Below are 19,085 nucleotides of genomic sequence, written 5' to 3'. Positions count from 1 at the left end.
GGAAAACCCGGGCTGGCTGGGAATAGGGGTCCCAGGTGTCCTCGGTGTTGAGGAAAGGAGGGGCTGGGCACTGGGAAAGGCAGGAATAGGGTCCAGGGGTTCTCTGGGTGAAGGAAAAGGGGGCTCTGGGTGCTGGGAGAGGCGGCATGGCCGGGAAAGGGGTGCGGGGGTTGCCGGTGCTGGATAAGGGGGTGCTGGGTGGAACCCAGGCTGGGAATGGGGGTGCGGGGGGATGGCGGCGCCCGGGAATGGGGATTCAGGGGCCCCTCGGTGCTCCGGAATGGGCGACCAAAGAGTCCCGGTGCCGGGGGTCCCCCTCACCTCTCGCTGCCCCCCCGGGGCCCCAGGAGCGCCCCCAGCCCCAGCGCTGGAGCCATCGCGCTGCTCCTCCTCACTCCCAGTACGATCCCAGTATGATCCCAGTAGAACTCGGTCACCCAGGAGCCGCTCCCAGTATGATCCCAATGCAGCCCAGTCACTGCCACTCCTGGCATCCCCCCCAGCCCTCTCTGCGTTCCGACCTGTCCTGGCTCCATCCCCGCCCCTCCCGCGGCTGCGGGGGCTACGGGAACGGGGGAGGAGGAGGAGGGAGGGAGGAAGAGGCGCAGCGGCAGCAGGGAGCAGCCGGAGGAGAGGAGAGAAGGAATCGCGTGGCCCTGGCGCTGCCTGAGCTCGCAGCACCCCGGGAGCATCGCCCCCATCCCGCAGGTGCCCGGGGAGGGGGAGCTCGGCCCAAATATCCCGGGGCTCCCTGGGTTTGGGGTTTTTTGGGGGATGTTTGGAGCTGGCAGGGCTCCAAAGCCGAGCCGCAGCTGGCCCTCGGGGGGACATTGAGGGGTCCCCGGGAGGTGTTTTTCGGGGGTCCCGGAGGGTGGTGAGGACAGCAGAGCCCCGGCGGGGGGACACCGGTTTTGGGGAGCCCCGGGAGAGCCGCGGCTGCCCTGAGCGGGAGCCCAGAGAGAGAAGAGCCCCAGAAGCCCCAGCGGGGACCCCGAGAGGGGGGGACCCCTGGCAGTGCCGGCACCCCCGGCAATGGGGGGTGCTGGGGCTGGAGAGGCGGCATGGCCGGGAAAGGGGTGCGGGGCTCCCGGGGCCACCAGGGGCTGCTCCCAGCAGGAGCCCAGTTGCTGCCAGTCACTCCCCATTATGATACAATTTGCCCCCAGCACTGTTCCCGTTGTTCCCACTTTCATCCAGTGTGTTCCCAGTTGCTCCCAGTCACAGCCAGTATGGGGGATGATGTGCCTGGTGTGTTCCCAGTCAGTCTCTGACACTCCCAGTATTAGTCCAGTCCTTCCCAGTATGGTCTAGAGATGAGACCAGTGTGCTCCCAGTCACTGCCAGTATGAACCAGTTGTGCCCCACATGGTTCCAGTTGCTCCCTTTCACCCTCACTTTTGTTCCAGTCACTCCCAGTCTCTCCCAGTGTACCCCAGTTCCTTCCAGCATACTCCCAGTCACTCCCAGTTCCTTCCAGCATGATCCCATTTGTTCACAACCACTCCCACTCAGCCTCAGTGTAGTTGCACTCACTGCCAATATGATCCCTGTCACCTCCAGCATGATCCCAGTTGATCCCAGTAGAAGCCCAGTTGTTTCCAGTCACCCCCAGCATGCACCCAGTGACTCCCAGTTCCTCCCACTTGCTCATAGCATGATCCCAGTTGCTCCCAGTTGCTCCCAGTCAAACTCAGAATGATCCCAGTCACTCCCAGTGTATCCTATTTGCGCCAGCATGGTCTCAATTGCCCGCTGCAGGCTCCTACTCTGTCCCAGTGTGATCCCAGTATGATCCCAATATGATCCCAGTCTCCCTCGGTGTGACCACAGTCTGCCCCACATGGGCCCAGCTACTCTCAGTATGATCCCAGTACGATCCCAGTATAAAAAAGTGACTCCCAGTGCTGCCATTCCTGGGATCCCCCAGCCCTCTCTGCGTTCCCCCCTCCCGGATCTCCCGAGAGGAGCCCCAAGGGCTGGCAGTCCCCTGGCAGGGTCCCCAGCAAGGCCCAGTTTGGATGCGCAGCCCCCAGTTTTCCCAGTTTGCCTCTCCTTTTGCCCGGGCCGGGTTCCCCCCGCCCCAGCGGGTGGGAGCAGCCGAGAGCCCCGCGCTGCCCATCCCGACCTGTCCCGGCTCCATCCCCGCTCCTGCCGCGGGCTGCCAGGGCTGCGGGAACGGGGCACTGAGGATGTCGCTGCTCCTGGGAGAGGAGGAGGAGGGAGGGAAGAGGAGGCATGGGAGGAAGAGGAAGAGAAGGGACAAAGGAGGATCAGGGAAAGGAAAAGGAATCATGAGGTCGAGCCCTCCCTGAATTCGCAGCCCCCCTGGGACCATCAGCCCCCATCCCATGGGTGACCAGGGATGGGGAGCTCGGCCCAGATATCCTGAGGGGGTTCCCTGGGTTGGGTTTTTGGGGGGGATGTTTGGAGAACGAAGAACTGCAAAGCTGAGCGGAAAAGGCCCCTTTGGGGGACACTGGGGGGTCCCGGTGGCAGCTGACAGCAGAGGCAGCCTGGAGGAGCAGAGCCCTGTGTCCCCCAGGAGCCCAAAGTGGGGAGCCCAGAGAGGGGGGAGCGCCGTCATTGGCGGGACCCTCAACAGCCTGGAGAGGGGCAGGGGGGACTCCTTGGAGCCCCTGCAGCCCAAAGCAGAGAGGGAGGGGAGAAGGGACCCCGGGAGCCCAAAAAGCCCTGGCATCCTGTGCCAGGAAGGTGGACAGAGCTTCAGCCAGAGCTCGGAGCTGGTGGGCCATGAGCAGGTTCACCATGGGGAGAAGCCCTAAAAGTGCTTGGAGTGTGGGAAGAGCTTCAGGCTGAGCTCCCACCTGATCCAGCACCAGATGATCCACACCGGGGAATGGCCCTAGGAGTGTGGGGAGTGTGGGAAGGGCTTCAGCTGCAGCTCCCACCTCGTCACCCACCAAGGCATGCTCACTGGGGAGAGGCCCTACGAGTGTCCCCAGTGTCAGAAGAGGTTTCAGACCAGCTCCAGTCTCCTCAGGCACCAGCAGATTCACACGGAGGAGAGGCCTTTCCGCTGCCCCAACTGTGGGAAGGGCTTCAAACAAAAGTCCCACCTCGTCACCCACCGGCGTGTCCACACTGGGGAGAGGCCCTACAAGTGTCCCCAGTGTGGGAAGAGCTTCTCCAGGAGCTCTACCTTGACCCAACACCAACGGAGGCACCGGTAAGAGAAATCCTGCAAATGCCTCAGCTGTGGGAAGAGCTTCGTGCCCTGCTCCAACTCCATCCCCCATGGGAGGACCCACTTTGGTCAGAGCCCTGGTGACCCACATTCCCAGTGATCCCTGCTGAGAAGACACCTGGAAGGTGGTCTCCACGTCCTCCTGGTTCCCCATAGGCACCTGGATGAACAGAGGGGCAGGAACATCCATCAGGACTCTGATCTAAACTGGAAATTCACTGGCAGAAAGCGATTTCTTGACTTTACACCCCAAATAAATCTCACCCACTCTGTCCAGTTATTTCTTCTGGTGGCATCAAGCAGTGCTGCATGATCTTGGAGGTCTTTTCCATTTCAATAATTTTTTTCTTCACCCTGTCTAAACAACCAAAACTGTGGTGAAAATAAAGAAATTGAGCAAAGAGATCTAAAGCTGCACCATTTACCAGGATTTGGGGGTGAATTTGGGGTTGGTTCAATAGAATATTAGGGAGGATTTGGGTGTTCTGAAGCTATCAAAGGCAGGGGACATGTCCACAATCTCATAGGTGTGCCGGCAAAAGGTGTCCACCTGAGCCCGCCTGTTCTCCAAGAATTCTAATTGTCTGTCCCAGTGCCTGGCCTGGGTCTCCCTATCCGGGATGTTCCCCCAAAGTGCGCAAATCACTGCTGAAGCGCCCAGGCTGATCCTGGCTGTAAATGTTCCTGTCCACCAACCTCTCCTGGTCAGTGCAAAGGAAGGTGGGAGTTTAGGGGCTCCTGGGGGGACTGGGAAGGGCTTCTGTCAATCCTGTGGGCATTTGTGGTGCTGGGAGGGGGCTTGGCAGGGTCTATGAGGGAGATTTGGGTCCCTGACAGGGCTGTGTGGCTTGCAGAGAATTTGGGTGGGTCCTGGGGGAGATGGAAACGGGTTTTGGTGGTTCTTGGGGTCATTTATCTTGCAGGGAGTAGTTGGGGGGGGTCCTGGCTGGGAGCTGTGGGGTGGTTTGAGGAGTCTGGGAGTGGCTGTGGGGCTGGGAGGGCGTTTTTGGTTGGTTGTGACTCCCCCAGACTCCCAAAGCTTCCACCAAACCCCACCCTCAAGATACTGCCAGAGGTCAGTGGCTCCATGTTGGGGTTCATCGTCCTGGCACTGCAGAAGATATGGGGGGGTCCCTGGGGCTGTGCGTGTCCCCCCAGAGCGTGTGTGACACCCCCCATCCCATCGTTTCCTTGGTGTGCCTGAAGTGTCCAGTCAGGAGCAGAGTGACTCTTGCCAAGGAACTTTCTGGTTATGTTGCTCAATATTAAATCTGTTTTTTGCTGCTCCCTTGCCGGGGATTTTTTCAGCGCTCTCAAGCCCTCGTTGGTAACAGGGTGAAGGAGCCCTGGGCCAGGCTCTGGCCCTGGAGGACACGGGGACGCTGCCGGGGAGTCCCTGTCCCCTGTCCCATCCCCCGTGGTCCTGTGTCAGGCTCTGGGCTCGATCTCGTGGAACATCCTCTGGGGGAGGCTGCGGAGCCGGGGGAGGGGGGCCCGGGGGGACAGGGGACCCCACTGTGCACGAGCAGCGTTGGAATTCTCTGGGGGAACTGGGAGGGGGGGCTGGGGCAGAGTCACCTCCCCAGTGACCTCACACAGCCCCTGTGATGTCACACAGCCCCTGTGATGTCATACAACCTCCTGTGATGTCACACAGCCCCTGTGAGGTCACAGAGACAACTCTGAGATGTCGCCCTGTGATGTCAGACAGCTGCTCTGTGATGTCACAGAAGACTCTGAGATGTCACCCTGCAATCTCACTGTTTGTTCTTTGATGTGTTGGTACAAAGGCAAAGAGAATAAATGCTTCCAAACTACCATGAATCTCTACTATGTATGGCAAGAAGTAAATCATATTTTGTTTAGCTGCATCTCACCATGGATAAAGCTGTGCATGGAAAGTGGCTCTCACTGCTAGACAATATTATATAGGCCTGGTGGAAAAGGTTATATTAATAGACCAGCAGGGCCTCTCCGAAAGGACACAGATAACCAGGAATAGAGAAAAGAGAAAAACAGAAAAATGACTTTCCACTGTCACAATTTTGTGCCAAAACCTTGGTTATGAGAAGACAAAAAAAGATGTATTGAACCACATGTTTTGCAGTTAGGGACTTCTCTGACTTCAACTCTTTGGACTGAATTGTTCCCCAGGAGCGTATAGAAGTGACTGTGTGAAGAAAACTTTTCCAAATATTGCTAAAAATTCAGGAGTACTCTGCTGTAAAATTTCAGGCACTTCAGGGCATTTTCACTTCAAGCTTCAAGCGTTTCTATGGAAATGCTTGAGAGACAGCATACTTCATATATCCAACATCTCTGTTTGCAAAAACTTTTTATTTCAGATAGGGATATAGGAAGGACATTCTCTAAATACAGAGGGTTAAATGCAAAGAATGACACATTTCAGGCAATTTGAGAAACTTATTTTCTTTTATTAATTTCTCAAACATAGATATTCAAATATTATTTAAAAGCAGACAAGCAACTACAGTAGGGTATTTCTCTACACTAAGGGTAACTTTGCAGAATAGTTATACACTGACAAGACTAAAGGGCATCTGGAAGGAATGCTAAGAAACTAGTCTAATTAAAGCTACAGCTCATTAAATGAATACATTAAGTCCCTAACAGACTAGGTTGCTGTCTTCGAGATATTTCAAGCAACCTCCATCAACTTCACTGTCCTTCTGTGAGGATGTGCAGGTGGAGCCAGTTTCTGCCTCATAGACTTAGGCAACAGCACCGTCGTAAGTGGAAGGTGAAGGGCAAGGCCACTCAGAGATGTGTCTGCACAACGAATCCATGTGCTGCAGCATCTTCCTTCCGCAGGAGCAGGAGAGCAGCTTCAGGATTGCCAGTGACAAATGCAACAATTATGCAGCGTTCACGTGGCTGCCATCGGGTGTGACCCCCCCAGCACAGCTCTGTGCAGGGAACTCCTCTCAGTAGCTGGAGAGCAGCGTCCGGAGGCGAAATCGCAGCCGACCATAAGCTTGCAGCGCCTCTAGGTGGGCAGCAGGATCTCGGGCCAGGTGCTCAAAGAGGTTGAGTGGCTGAAGCCTTCGCATTGCTGGCGGCAAGCTGATCTCTGCAGGAAGCCTCCCGTTGCCTAGCACAAAGTGCTCCAGGTGTTTCAAGTGCAGGCAGCGGCGCAGGTACGCCATGATGTCCCACAGCCGCTGTGCAAATTCCCTCCTGCGCCACCGGGACAGCGGTACGGTGGTCAGCACGTGCATGACCACAGTCTTCCAGGTAGAGCTGGAAAAACCTGTACCCCTCAGGATGCAGGTGAAGACCTGCAGGCATTTCAGGTGCAAGCTCTCGCACGGCATCTGCCTGGCGATGTGCTGCAAGAATTTTGCCTCTGCCACAGCATATGTCTCAGGCCACGCTGTGCTTGCGATGATGTTGGCCTCGGCGGGCTGACTGCTCACAAAGATGCTGGAGTTGCCTTTCTGGGCCTCTGTGGGATGGCTGACCACAAAGATGTCAGAGTCCCCTTGGCGCACCCCAAAGAGCATCTCCACCGTCAGGCTCTTCTTGCCTTTGCTCAGCTGGAATTGGCAGGACCGGCTGCAGGGCTGAAACACCAAGTGCCATGAGTATGACTGAGGCACGTGCAGCCACGAGCATCTCACCAACTGGTAGAACCAGCGGGAGGTTTTCTCCACATCCAGGTAGGAGCCGGTGCAGAGTGTCTCTAGGAGGCTGCGCTTCTGCTCCCGCCACAGCTCCTCCTGCGAGTGGTGCAGGAAGCACAACAGCTTCTCGCCCAGCCGCTCCCTCTCGCACAGGCACGCAAGCTCCACACGGACGCTGAAGGTCCTTGTTGCCATCTGCCCTGCACTGTTCAGCTCTAGGTGGAAGACGTGCCCTGGCGGGGGATTCAGTGGGACCAGCACGTGGTACACACCATCCCACCCACGGGGACTCCAGCCCTCAAAGGCACTGCCCACCCCGATGGCTTCTTGAGGCACCGGGTAGAAGCTATTGCTCACGCTGTCCACAAAGACACGCGTGAAGCTCTCCATCAGCTCAGCTACCACTGAGCAACCTCTCTCCAGGTCCTCCACAGGCCACTGTATGCCATCCACTAAAAGGATGCCTTGCTCATTCCCAGCATCCTGAGTGTCTTCTCTGTCTTTGGGTCCACCATTGCTGCTCTCTTCCTTGCCACCATCACTGCCAACTTTTTCACTGGCAGCCACGTTACCTTGTTTGTCTTCTTTTCTATCCTTGTTCTTGTTTCCCTCCACGTTCACATCACCCTGTTCTTCAACCTTGTTTCTATCATTGCCATCTTCTTCTGTAACATCCTTATTTTCTTTCTCAGGTCCAGTAAAACCATTATGGGCACTTTCATTCCCGCATTTACTGCTATCTTTCTGCTCAGTCACATCTCTGCTTCTCTGTTCACTGGCATCACTGCTTTCCTGCACCTTCACATCCATGTATTTTTCCTGTCCATCTATGTTGTCTTCACCTTCATTTATGTCATTGTTGTCGCCCACCTTTATAGTCACACTATTGTTTTTTTCTTCATTTCCATCTCCTTCTTCTTCCTTTCCAGTGTCCTTGTCTTGCTCCACCCGCACATCCTTGTGTTCTCCTTCATTTGCTTCATCTAGGTCTTCTTTATTTCCAACAACATGGCCAGGTTCTTCTTCATTTTTGTCACCACGACTGTCTCCTGGCACATCCCCATCACTCCGTCCCTCATCTTTCTTTAAATCATGTCCATTGTCTCTGTGAACATCGCTGTCTTCCTTCACCTTCACATCGTCATTGCCTTCAATGGCATCATCACTGTCTCCTTCATCTACAGCCACAGGACTGCCTTCTCTGTCATTTTCAGTGCTGCTGTCATCTGCCTCCACAGTCACGTCAGTGTTTTCTCCACCTTCCTCTGGATCAGTGCTGTTTTCTTTCTGTTCTGTTCCTTTCTCATCTCCCAAGGTCTTGCAGGAGCTCTGGTCCTTGCTGCTGCTGCTGCTGGTGTCACAGCTCCTTCTCCTGCAGCTAAACCACAGGCCCAAGAAGAGCAGGACGCCAGCAAGAACCCAGAACGGCCACTGCTGCAGGGCACCAAAGAGCACGGCTCCCCAGCCCTCGTCCTGCTGCTCCAGGGGCCCCCGCTCCAGCTCCTGCAGCAGCTGAGCCATCTCACGGTCCAGCAGCTCCTGACGCTCCTTCATTCGCTGGTGCGTGGCCTCATCCAGCCCATCCCCAGCCGGCTGGGGGTACTGGATCAGGCTTTGCACGAGCACGAAGAGCAGTGACAGTAAAGCCATGGTCTGCAGGAGGACACACAGAAGGGGTTCAGTGGGGCCGGAATGGAGACGGACAATGAGGGGCAGGAGCAGCAGGGATGTGGCGGCAGGAAGGAGAGGGCCCCCGGCAGCTGGCAAGGCCTGCACCGCTGCCCCAGCAAGCAGCGCGCCCTCAGCGAGGCGCTCCCGCCGGGGCTGGGCCCTGGATGCGGGGGCAGCCCCAGGTACCGGCGCTTCTCCCCCAGCCCTCCTCCAGCCCCCAGCCCCGTCTCCTCACTGCTGTGCACTCACCGCTTGCCCAGGCTCTACTGGGGCAGCGGCACCCGCTGGGGCCTTTTCTAGCTGCCCCCATTGTGACACGGCGCCTGCGATGTCACAGAACCCAGAGCGCGGCACAGGCCAGCCCCGCCCGCCGTCCCCAGCCCGGCCAGGGAACTCATCGTGGCCCTGGGCACCCCGAGCCCCAACAGACACCAAGTGCAGATCCATCACTTGGGAACCTGGGAACACCAGAGCTTCCCTTGACAGAGCAGCACAAGCACCCTCACACACAACCCTTGTCAAATTCAAATCTGGGTGACATGACCCAGGGATGTTCTCAGTGTACAAGTGCAGGCTTTTATTTAATACTGGTGGGGGGCATTTTTTATTAGTAGTATTTATACTTATTACTTTGGCATAGGATGTCATGTAAGCTAATGCTCTGTTACAGATTTAGTGAGATTTCTTTCTTTCTGGAAGAAATCCAGGCTGCTTGGATGATGCACAGGAAGAGTTAATACCATCCTAAAAAGGGCAAATAATTTAATTACAAAATTTTGATGCCTTCAATAACCTCTTAGCTCTCAAACTCTGTGGTTCAACACCGTGCAAAATTCTGGTATAGCCAGGATTTTGTTCAGAAAGCAGAATGTCTGTGTTTTCAAATTTGTGCAAAGATGTACCTCTGTCACTCCCACCATCTTCAAAATTGTCTCCCTTAAACAGTCTTAGCCAATCTCTTTGACTGATAAAGGAACTTCTGTCTCTTTCTGCTATCTCTTTGTGTATTTATCTCCAAAGGACTGTGAGTACAGGAGAGATTATACTCCTCGACCTTTCTTTGGGGAACTCATCTATAAGTGGAACTGCAGAAATGGGGAGGGAGGAAAGGGAAAAAGGATGTGACTTGAGTACCTGCATCGTGTCCACAGATGGCCACTGCTAGACAGACACTGACCTCAGGCTGATCACGCTCTCCCCTTGGTGTGTAGCAGAATAATGTTGGGATGGCTAAAACTGCTCTGAATTGGATTTGCTTAACAGATGTCATTAGTAGAAGTATTCCAATAAAGAGTTTTAAACTCTCTTCCGAGCTGATGCCACTTATCATGTATCTTCCCCGCATTCTTCTAGGGAAGCTGTTTTTCATGTTGTCCCTTCCTTCTTTTTACAAGGGAGCAAAAATTATTTGCCAAGTATCACTCTTCCAGATTTGTTTCCTCTCATTTTCCAAGATTTAATAAAGTGAACACTCAGCAGAATAGTTCCGTATTTTTTGAACACAATTCTTCCTTTACCCAACTGAGGCCCTTCTGTGACCATGAAAACACAAAAACTGTTGTGAGCTACAGTTTACACTTAAGAGGTTGATATGGGTCAGTTCTCCCAGGTTATTCTTAGTTCATCTGCTATGTAAACTGTTGATGTCAGTGACTGGAAGCTGCTCTCCAGGACATTATATATATGATAATTATATGACAGAAAATGCAACATATAGTTGGATCTGACCTTCAAGATCACTAGCTTAAAAAAAGAAAAAAAGTCTGTAAGAAATTTGCTGGTTTTTCTATTTATTAATGCCTTCACATTTATATTTAGTTTATGCACATACAAGAGCCTTTCCTTGCATGGACAGCAGTGCCCATCCATCATCAGTCTCGGGTATATTATAAGTCTCAATGATAACTGCCTCCAGAAAGCATTTTTGAGACAAAACAGGCAAATTCTTTTGCGTAACTATACAATCTTCCAGTAGTAGGATCTTCACTCTCACATAAACACTTCATGCTTTTCTGCAAAGGAATCTGAGATAGATTTTTCTGAGAGATAACAAACCTCCAAAAATTAATTAAATAACAAACAAGAGGAAAACACCATTTCTTCACTCAACACACTTTCCTTGTTTTTCATAAGCATTCAGATTTACAGCTGCTGATGCTACCACAGGAGCAGGGCTTTGTCTGGTTTTGCTTCCTTCTTCCAGCAGAGCAAGCACAGCTGTAAAATGCAAATGGTTTTTTTTCCTGAGACGGCAATCAATCTTCTGGTTTGGCTATAGTCTACTTTTCCCTATAAAGTAGAACCTAGAGATACACTCAGAAAATATGTATGGAAGTACCTCTCAATTAATTAAAAAATATTATTACCCAGAAGATAGAGACATGACTTATGTATGAATTGAACTTATATGAATTAGGACACAGACTCTTCCATTCTTTAGTAACAAAACTGATGCTGTCCTGAAAATGACATTAATGAATGAGACTGGTATATGAAAACCTTCTGCATCTGCTCTAGACGTTGGAATGAGCATGTTAAATGATGCAGCAGACAAGGAGGATGCACTTCTTAGGGAAGCTGAATGTCACTTCTGTGCTTAAGGAGTTCTGCAGTTTGGATGAAGGTCACAGGCTATGTCCAGGTGCACGAAAATGAATGATAAATACACACAGTTTCTCTTGGGCTGAAAGCAGAGCTAGACAAAGAGTATGAAAATCAGGAATAATTCATCCCCTGGTTTTCTAAAGATGTCAATCTTCTATTAGAAGACAGTTTGTTAGCTCCTCCATGTATTAAAGCTATAACATAATAATAGAAGCACCTCAAACTTGTAGAAGTATCTAAGATGCATAGATTAAGTAAGGTCTATGCAGAGCGAGCACCCTAAAAACATCACAAGAGCAAGCAGTGACAATTTCTGGGATAGTAATGACATGAATCAATATCTAAAAGTTAAGTATAAGTGAAGAAGAGAATTTTTCAACTAATGGATCAGGGAAAATGTGGGAACAAAGGATATGTGATTAAAGATCACAGTGTATTATATAAACAGAGGTGGAGAATATATGACTTTGATTCTGTATTACAACATATTTCAATTGAGTTGTGTGTAGCTTTAGTTTTATACATGCACAATTTTTTAGAACACATTTTTAGAGTATGGCATGCAATAAAGGAAATGCATTGTATTGCATTGATCGCCACATGACTCCCTGGAATATCTTAACATTTCCAGCACAGATTCCCACTTCTGAAGATGAAAACCCAGAGAAGATGAAAACCTGTAACTGCCATTAAGAGAAGGTCTGAAATTTTAATTGCTGTCTGAACACAAAGGAGCTGTGACATGCTGTGGTTTCTTGAAGCACTCCTGCAGTTACAGACACATCTTTAACTACCCCACCCTCTCCCTCTTCCCCATCCACCATTGACTGATGCAGCTGGGAGATTCAGTAACTGTGGAGCAAAATCTTGCTTACTTTCAGCTCTCCTGCCCCAGCAAATGCTCAGCTCTTCTGGGAAGATGGACCTATGCCATAAACACACTGCACCTGGAAGAGAATGAAAACTTCCCTTCAAACACACACATGTGACCAGGTTTCTGGAACTGCCTGATGTTGCCAGTTTTCGTCTGTTTCCCACAAAGAAGGGAAAGAACCTTGTATTCTCCTCCTCATGATATTTCAAGTCTTAATTCCAAAGAACAGAGATGCCAGGACTTGTCAGTGACATGACTAACAATCTTATGCGAACTGGCAAGACAGCTCATTTCTCCTACATCTTACAGAAACCTTGGAATTATTTTGTCTGAAACACTTGGGGGAAGGCAGATGGACTTAATTCTGATAACTTTATTAAATATTCAGCACATCTGACATCCTGATATCAACAACAAAAATATGGTTTAATTATGATAAGCCATACTGGTATCATTTACAATACCTAAGTGTGAAAAAACTGCAATGAATTTTTTCTTGATCCATGTGGAAAAATACACACCATCCACCCCCCTAAAAAAGTAAGACAAGGCACAATAAATTCTCATAATTCTCTTTCTTCTGGCTTTTCAGTTCCATCACAGCTCTCCAAATTAAGATTTATGTGCTATTTTGCATCTGTATCTATTGTTGATTTGCCCCCTACAGGGATATAGGTGCATAAGTTTGGACAGGAAACGGTATCCCTCAAGCCAAACTGAAAGGTTTATAAAGTTGCTAATAAAAGTTTGGGTCAGGGCCTAAATATCAATCATCTGCTCATTGTCTTTTTAAATGAGCTCAGGCATTTTCCCAACCACTCCCAGCAGGTCTCTGCCACTATTCTAAACTAAGATTTCAGACATTTCTTTTTTTCCTGTGTTGACCTCAGTATTTTTTTTCTCCCCCTCTCTACCTGCCAGATGCATCCATCAGGATTTTGCCAAAGGCTATCTGCTTTTGAAGTTGAGAGGAATTCACTAATCGTGAGTGTCAAATCCACAATAAATGCCATTGCCATATGGTATACGCTGCTTTTGGGAATTATCTCAAAAGGCCTAGCTGTGAGAAGGCTGGCTGTATGTTAGGAGGGTTTTACTGCTAACTTTCATAACTCATGTCAGGTTTTCAGTTTCGGTATTCATTGGCTTCAGTGAGTGCAACTGTTTCCTGAATTTATGAAAATGTTGTCAAGATCCCTTCATCTTGCTTCCTTCGTCTCTCTCACACAAACACATCCAAACACATCTCTACACAGTGGAATAGCATGCACAGTGGCATGCAAATCTAGCAAAAGAGAAGCTTGTAAATAAATAGCATGTCATTCTGCTTACTCAATAAATTCCTCTGGGTGTTAAACTCATGACAAACGTATCATAAGCCCCAATGAAGGGTTTACAGCCTGTCCCATCACACCATCCTGAGTGCAATTCTGCCATGCATAGGAAGACATAAGTTTGAAAAACAGAGCAGAAATAGCTCCCGTAAGGGCAGGGTGCTGACATAGATGAAACATAACTAACTGGAGAGCACTTGTTTTAGCTGAAGAAGACAGCATCAGTGTCACATCTCTGTGCCTGTGGAGGTGTAATCTACATTCAAAGCAACAAGAAATCTATCTCCTTTAAAAAATTGTCCATTAATACATAAATGTGTCTGTGTTGAAACTCCTCAGATACCATTCCCAACAAGAACTACACACAAGACTAAGAAATTCCACAGAGAAACACGATTTGGTGATCCAAAGAGGCAAGGTGAAAGAAAACCACATATGTGGAGTTTAACATACCAACGTAGTGATAGAAAAAGAATTACAAAAATAAATGTCAGTCCCCTTGAAACACTTGAGGCAGCGCTCTCAACCTTCTCTGATGCTCTACGAAGACGTGAATGTCCTCCATGTCTCACATCATCCCCACCAGCCACATGGAAATATCTCCAATGCAGCTCGGAGTGTTTCAAGTATAACTCCCCTCGAATTTATGTAGTCTGTTAACATCCTCTTGGAGCAAACAGAAATAATAGTTTAAAAAGACAGCTCTATTTCAGATACATGTGCCTCTACACGACAAAAAAAACCCCAGAATTTAATACCGTCCTTAGGCAGAATTCATCCATCTTTAAGGCTTCTATTTTGTATGTCTGTTTTGTTTTCCTGGTAAGTAATACAAATGAACTGCTGGCAACATCACATCAAAACAAAAGCAGCAGAATCAGAAAAAAACACTGAAAAGTTTACCTTTCTAGGAAAGCTTCAGTCTTGGGATATTTTGTTTTGACATTCCAGTGACTGGAAGGAACAGCATCACTAAAGACAGCAGGCTGCAGGCATGTGGCATTTGCAAAGTTCTCATTCTGCTCTCTTCTTCTGCATCTTCTTTTGCACTGTCTCCCAACTTTTCAAACAACCCAAGTTTTATCTGGAAGAAAAAAAGGAAGACATCTGTAGACCTGCATTACTGCATAAATAATAATTCTGTAAGCAAGCCAGACCTATCTTTAAAGAGCAGCTCATTTAATTTCTTTGCTACAAAAGTATTTTTTTCCCCAGTACAAGTAAAAATGTTTTGTTTCTTTAATACTAAATTTACACATTTTGACATTGGAAAAATATGTAAACTTTTCAACACCAGTGTCTAGCATAGCTGAAGTTCAAGCACAAATTGAATTAATACAGTATCCACACAAAGAATATTTGCCATTCAAAAGTGACCACGCAACTTGTTAGTTCATACCAGTCGACTGGATATCTTAATGTTTTATAACTTTTTATCTCAGTACAAAAGCTATTTTATGTTTATGCTATAACTAGAATGAGCTGTAAGGTCTCAGATGCCATGGGGGTACAAGCAGCGTTAACAATGAGTACATACCCATCAAAACTTTCATAAATAAACTAAGAAAACTGGATAGAACAAGCAGTTGTGTTTAGTTTTAATAGAAAAAAAGTCAGTGCAGATGATGGATTTAAAAGTGCTTTCAGTATGATATTTCCAGCAGAATAACTGCAACTCATCCACCAAAACATCCTATAAACTTTAATGAGTGTTTCAGGCTGGGATCAATAGGCTGGTATGAGATTTTGTTAGCACAGTGTGCAACTAAGCCAGCTTTGCAGCACTTTTCACTTAATAAGTGTCATTCATAGTCCATAAATCTTGAAGTGTTTTACAAATGAAAGCAATTATCACTGTCCTTATTTTCCCTATGCAAAATCAGAACCATAAAGCTGCAGTGAACCTATTTCCTCAAGGTCACACAGCACAGTAGTTGAAAAGAAAACAGCAACAGCAATCCTGGTGTCCTTTGTACCCAGCTATCAAGGATCTCTTTTGCCCAATAACTCCACTTTTGCACAAGAAATTATTTTAAATGGTGTCTTGAGTTCTGAAGGCAAAACTTGATGGTTAATAAATCACAGAGATCAGAGTATGAAAATACTTGTAAGACCAGATCCTTCCTCCTGCAAGTGCATGATGCTAGAGGTCAAGGGAGACAGCTGGTGAAATTAAAAATATCAGTGTTTGAGTAATGCTGTAAAACCAAGGAGTAAAGAAATGTTATGCTTAGTCGAGAGATTAATGGCTCATGACTTGCCATGAAAATTATTTTCTGAAAGGTACTGGAACTGCCTGATTAAAAGAGCAATCCTAGCGCCCACATCAGCCAGCACTTGCACAGACATCAAAGGAGAGGCTCCTTACAAGCCCATGAGGGATGCAGCACAGCTCGTGGCCCCTGGTCTAGCATTCGAGCTCCTGCAGCCCTGGGTCAGGCAACTCTGAGCTACAGCAGCACCCAGAACCATGGCATGAAAGCATGGAAACAGTTTTCTCCAACAGAGGAAATCTCTCTCAGATGAAACTTGGGCTTTCTGAGCCTCCAGAACTTCTGTTAATAGTAAAAGACAGAGAAGTGTGCAAGAAGAGCACGGTGGTGAAAGAGAAAGAGGGAAATAATTTGTAAAATGCCCAAAGCGTAGCTCCTATTGCAGAACACTGAGCTTCATTCTTCTCAGTCCCCTCTTCAACACTGACATTCAGTGTCTGAATGTACTACTCTTGGCCAAGGGGAGTGCATGTTCATGAGATGACATGGCGAGAAAACAGACAAACATGAAATGCCTGTTTCATCTTTCCCTTCCCTTTATTACAGAATGAGATCTGAAGAGAAGGCCCTTACTTCTTCTGTGCCAACACATCTATTTGAGGGTGCACCACAAAAGACTGATGTGGATTGGACTATCGTAGGGTTAAACTGCCTTTAAAAAATCTATTTAGGGGGAAGAAGGGCAACAGAGGGGAGGGGAGGAGGGGGAAGAATATATGAAGGTGAGACACCAGCCCTGTCCATCTTCAGCAGGATGATAGTGACAAACCATACTTCAAAAAGAAGCAATTAAGTGGGAGCCAGTCTCACTGCAAGCATGTTGAGACGTCATGGCCTGAAGGTCTGGGCCTCAGACAACAGGGAATTCACCAAAGGATTTGGGGTTCATTTTCTTGAGGCAAATTACTGTGAAGAATCAAGACTAAATTTGACTAAAAAACCAATTTTGTCGATGCACTGTCATTTGCTAAATTGATTAAGAATCAGCACCAAACTCAGGCCTTCGGCCATAGCTCACAACCTCACTTTTTCATTTAGGCATTTTTTGCTAATGGGAACCTTCAGGTTTTTTTGGTTGGTTTTTTTTTTTTCCCTCTTTTCCCTTTTATTTGAATAATGTCTCTGAAAAACCATTTGCCTTCACAAGGCGGTTGGTTAGTTTACACTGGAGGCAGCTGCTCTGTGAGCTCGAGCCAACCCTGTCCTGTCTTCAGATTCATTGCTATCTGGCCAGATTGTCACATATATTTTTAGTTTATGATGATCCTCTAATACAATTCCAGTTTCCACACAGAGTCCTTCCAACAGTCTAGCTCAGGTTAATGAACTTCAGGCCAACTAACTTGCCATTTATCTTCAGGAAATATCCTTCCTCTCTGTAACATAAGCAATGTCAATCAGTGTCCTGTGCTGAAAAGACCCACAGTCACACTGATCAGAAGCAAACAGTCCCATGAGCAGAAATAAAACATAAATCCTAAAAGCAAATTCTACTACCCCGTTCCTTCCTCCCCTCAAAAGTAAGAAGAATTTGGTCAGACAAGAAAAAATTACTGGTTTGTTCAGTTCTTTGATACTTGAGCTAAGGACCAACACCTTCTAAAACTTCCTCACCATGAACAGATCCAAAATAAATGAGGAAAAAGAGTCTGAAAAGAAAAATGCTGAGGCTAAAGCTGCTTCCCCACCTTGGCTTCAGCTAGGAAATAGCACTGCACTGTGTTAATTATCACCTGCAAGACCGACCAGGGAAGGAAGCCATGCACACACCTCGCGGAAACGGGGGCATTTCCAGCAGAATAAAGGAGCTTTTATTTGCCCCATGTAGGGGCGGGAGGCACAAGGCTGAGAGGGGCTGAGCAGCCTGGCTCCATCCTGCTTGGACCTCCCAGCGGGGCCCATAAATTCGGACCGGGCTGTGGGTAACACTGCCAGAAGACAGAAAATGGAGCTGCGGGTGGGTTGCCATCCTGACAGAGAGAGGGGCCAGACCTGACTGGCACATGTGCCATGGCACGTCCTGAAACGAGGTGTCACCTCCCTGCAATTGGTCACATCTAGTGGAGCCTATAAAACAGATTGCTCCGAAGCTACTGTCTGAAACAAGAAAACCTGGGGCCAATTTACTAAACATAATTTATTCCAGGCCCTTTGTGGCAATAAACAGAGCTCTTCAGCCTTCTCAAACACACAGACAGTAAGGAGCTCTGTGCTTATGGGAGCTTTTTCAGATCGTTCAGCCCAAACCTATCTAAATGCAAAATCTTGCATTCACAAATACTGTGTAGTTTCCGACTTCTCCTGGCGTCAAGACGTCCAGAGCTGAAACGACTGTGACCCATCTGCAAACACACACTTTTTAAACTGTATTCAGGAAACTCTCAGTTAATTCTGTGAAAAAAACCTTTATGAAATTGGAGGATAATTTAAAACCTGTTTCCAGCACTATTTTTCCAAGGTCATTTTAAAATTCAGAATTTTATATTCCAATAAAGAGTTGTGGCTCAGTTTTAGTGAATCTAATAGCAATGCTGCAAATTGTGACAACTGAAAATCTAGAGCTATAAGCTCTAGATAAAATGTAGTCACTGTAAGCCTATAAATCTAGCCACTATACCTTATAAAATCTAGTAACTATAAGCTTATAAATGAATTATAAACCTAATGAGTAAGTTGCCTAAGCCATGTAGCTTCAATACGTAATTTTCTATCACTGATGCAGGAGTTTTTCTTTCTTCTCCTCATCTATCCTTGTTTGACATCTTGTGGTTTTATTTTATTTTGGTCAATGGAGTCAGAAGAGAGCAAAAAATGTCCCTTCCAGACATCAACAAAATAGCATGAGTGGCCTTTCAGACAAATATATTGCTTTAAAAGATTTAAAACTAACCAGCTACAATAGAAACAAAAATTACCCCACCTACGATTCATATTTATTGAAAGGTACATTATCTCTTTATCATCTCTTTATTAAGAGATAAATATCCGTTTATTTAGGTAGATTATTTTCTACTATTACAAGTAGAAAATCTATATGCACACAAATTTGAAGCACGTTATTTTAACTACAAGTATACAGATATGTGTGTCCAATGCATTATGCAGATATCTCACCTTGAAATTATCATAAAAATTCCAAAAGAAAAATTACTGTGCTTGCCTACTGTGTGGTTCAAAACTGTACTATAATCATGAACTGGATATTGAATTGCCTTTGTTAGTAAGAGGGAAAACTGTAAGCATACATGGCTTAGATTAGTAACTTAGAAAATCAAATAGACTAAAAATAAAATTACATCTTCAGACTTACTTAACAATCTTAACGTAGTTCTGCAATAACAAAGATGACATTGATCCAGAGCATAATGAAACTATGTTCTTGTACCCCTTAGATAGATGGTCTGTTTATTATTTGGCAGAAGATGCTTTTCTCTTCATTGTGAAATCTCAGTTAAAGCTAACTCCATCCAAGAACTGGCA

General features: G+C 47.5%; 1 protein-coding gene across 1 annotated transcript; it reads right to left on the bottom strand.

Annotated features, from left to right (window-relative positions):
* Positions 1-6,150: 6,150 nt before the first annotated feature.
* LOC137465751 (inositol 1,4,5-trisphosphate receptor-interacting protein-like 1) lies at positions 6,151-16,437 on the bottom strand. Its single transcript, XM_068177790.1, has 2 exons — positions 16,416-16,437; positions 6,151-8,027 (listed from the first exon to the last, which is right to left on the bottom strand). The coding sequence occupies exons 1-2, from the start codon at positions 16,435-16,437 to the stop codon at positions 6,151-6,153; spliced, it is 1,899 nt and encodes a 632-aa protein (XP_068033891.1).
* Positions 16,438-19,085: the final 2,648 nt, after the last annotated feature.

The sequence above is a fragment of the Anomalospiza imberbis genome, unplaced genomic scaffold, assembly GCF_031753505.1.
Source record: "Anomalospiza imberbis isolate Cuckoo-Finch-1a 21T00152 unplaced genomic scaffold, ASM3175350v1 scaffold_107, whole genome shotgun sequence".
NCBI lineage: Eukaryota > Metazoa > Chordata > Aves > Passeriformes > Viduidae > Anomalospiza > Anomalospiza imberbis.
This window is presented reverse-complemented; position numbering and strand designations above follow the sequence as displayed.

Excerpts from the sequence above, each read along its gene's own strand:
- LOC137465751 (XM_068177790.1), bottom strand. The coding sequence starts at position 16,437 with ATGACGTCTCAACATGCTTGCA. Across the intron at positions 8,028-16,415 it reads GACGTCTCAACATGCTTGCA|ATGAAGGAGACAGTGATGAT; the intron begins GTGAGACTGGCT and ends CTGTGGCTGTAG.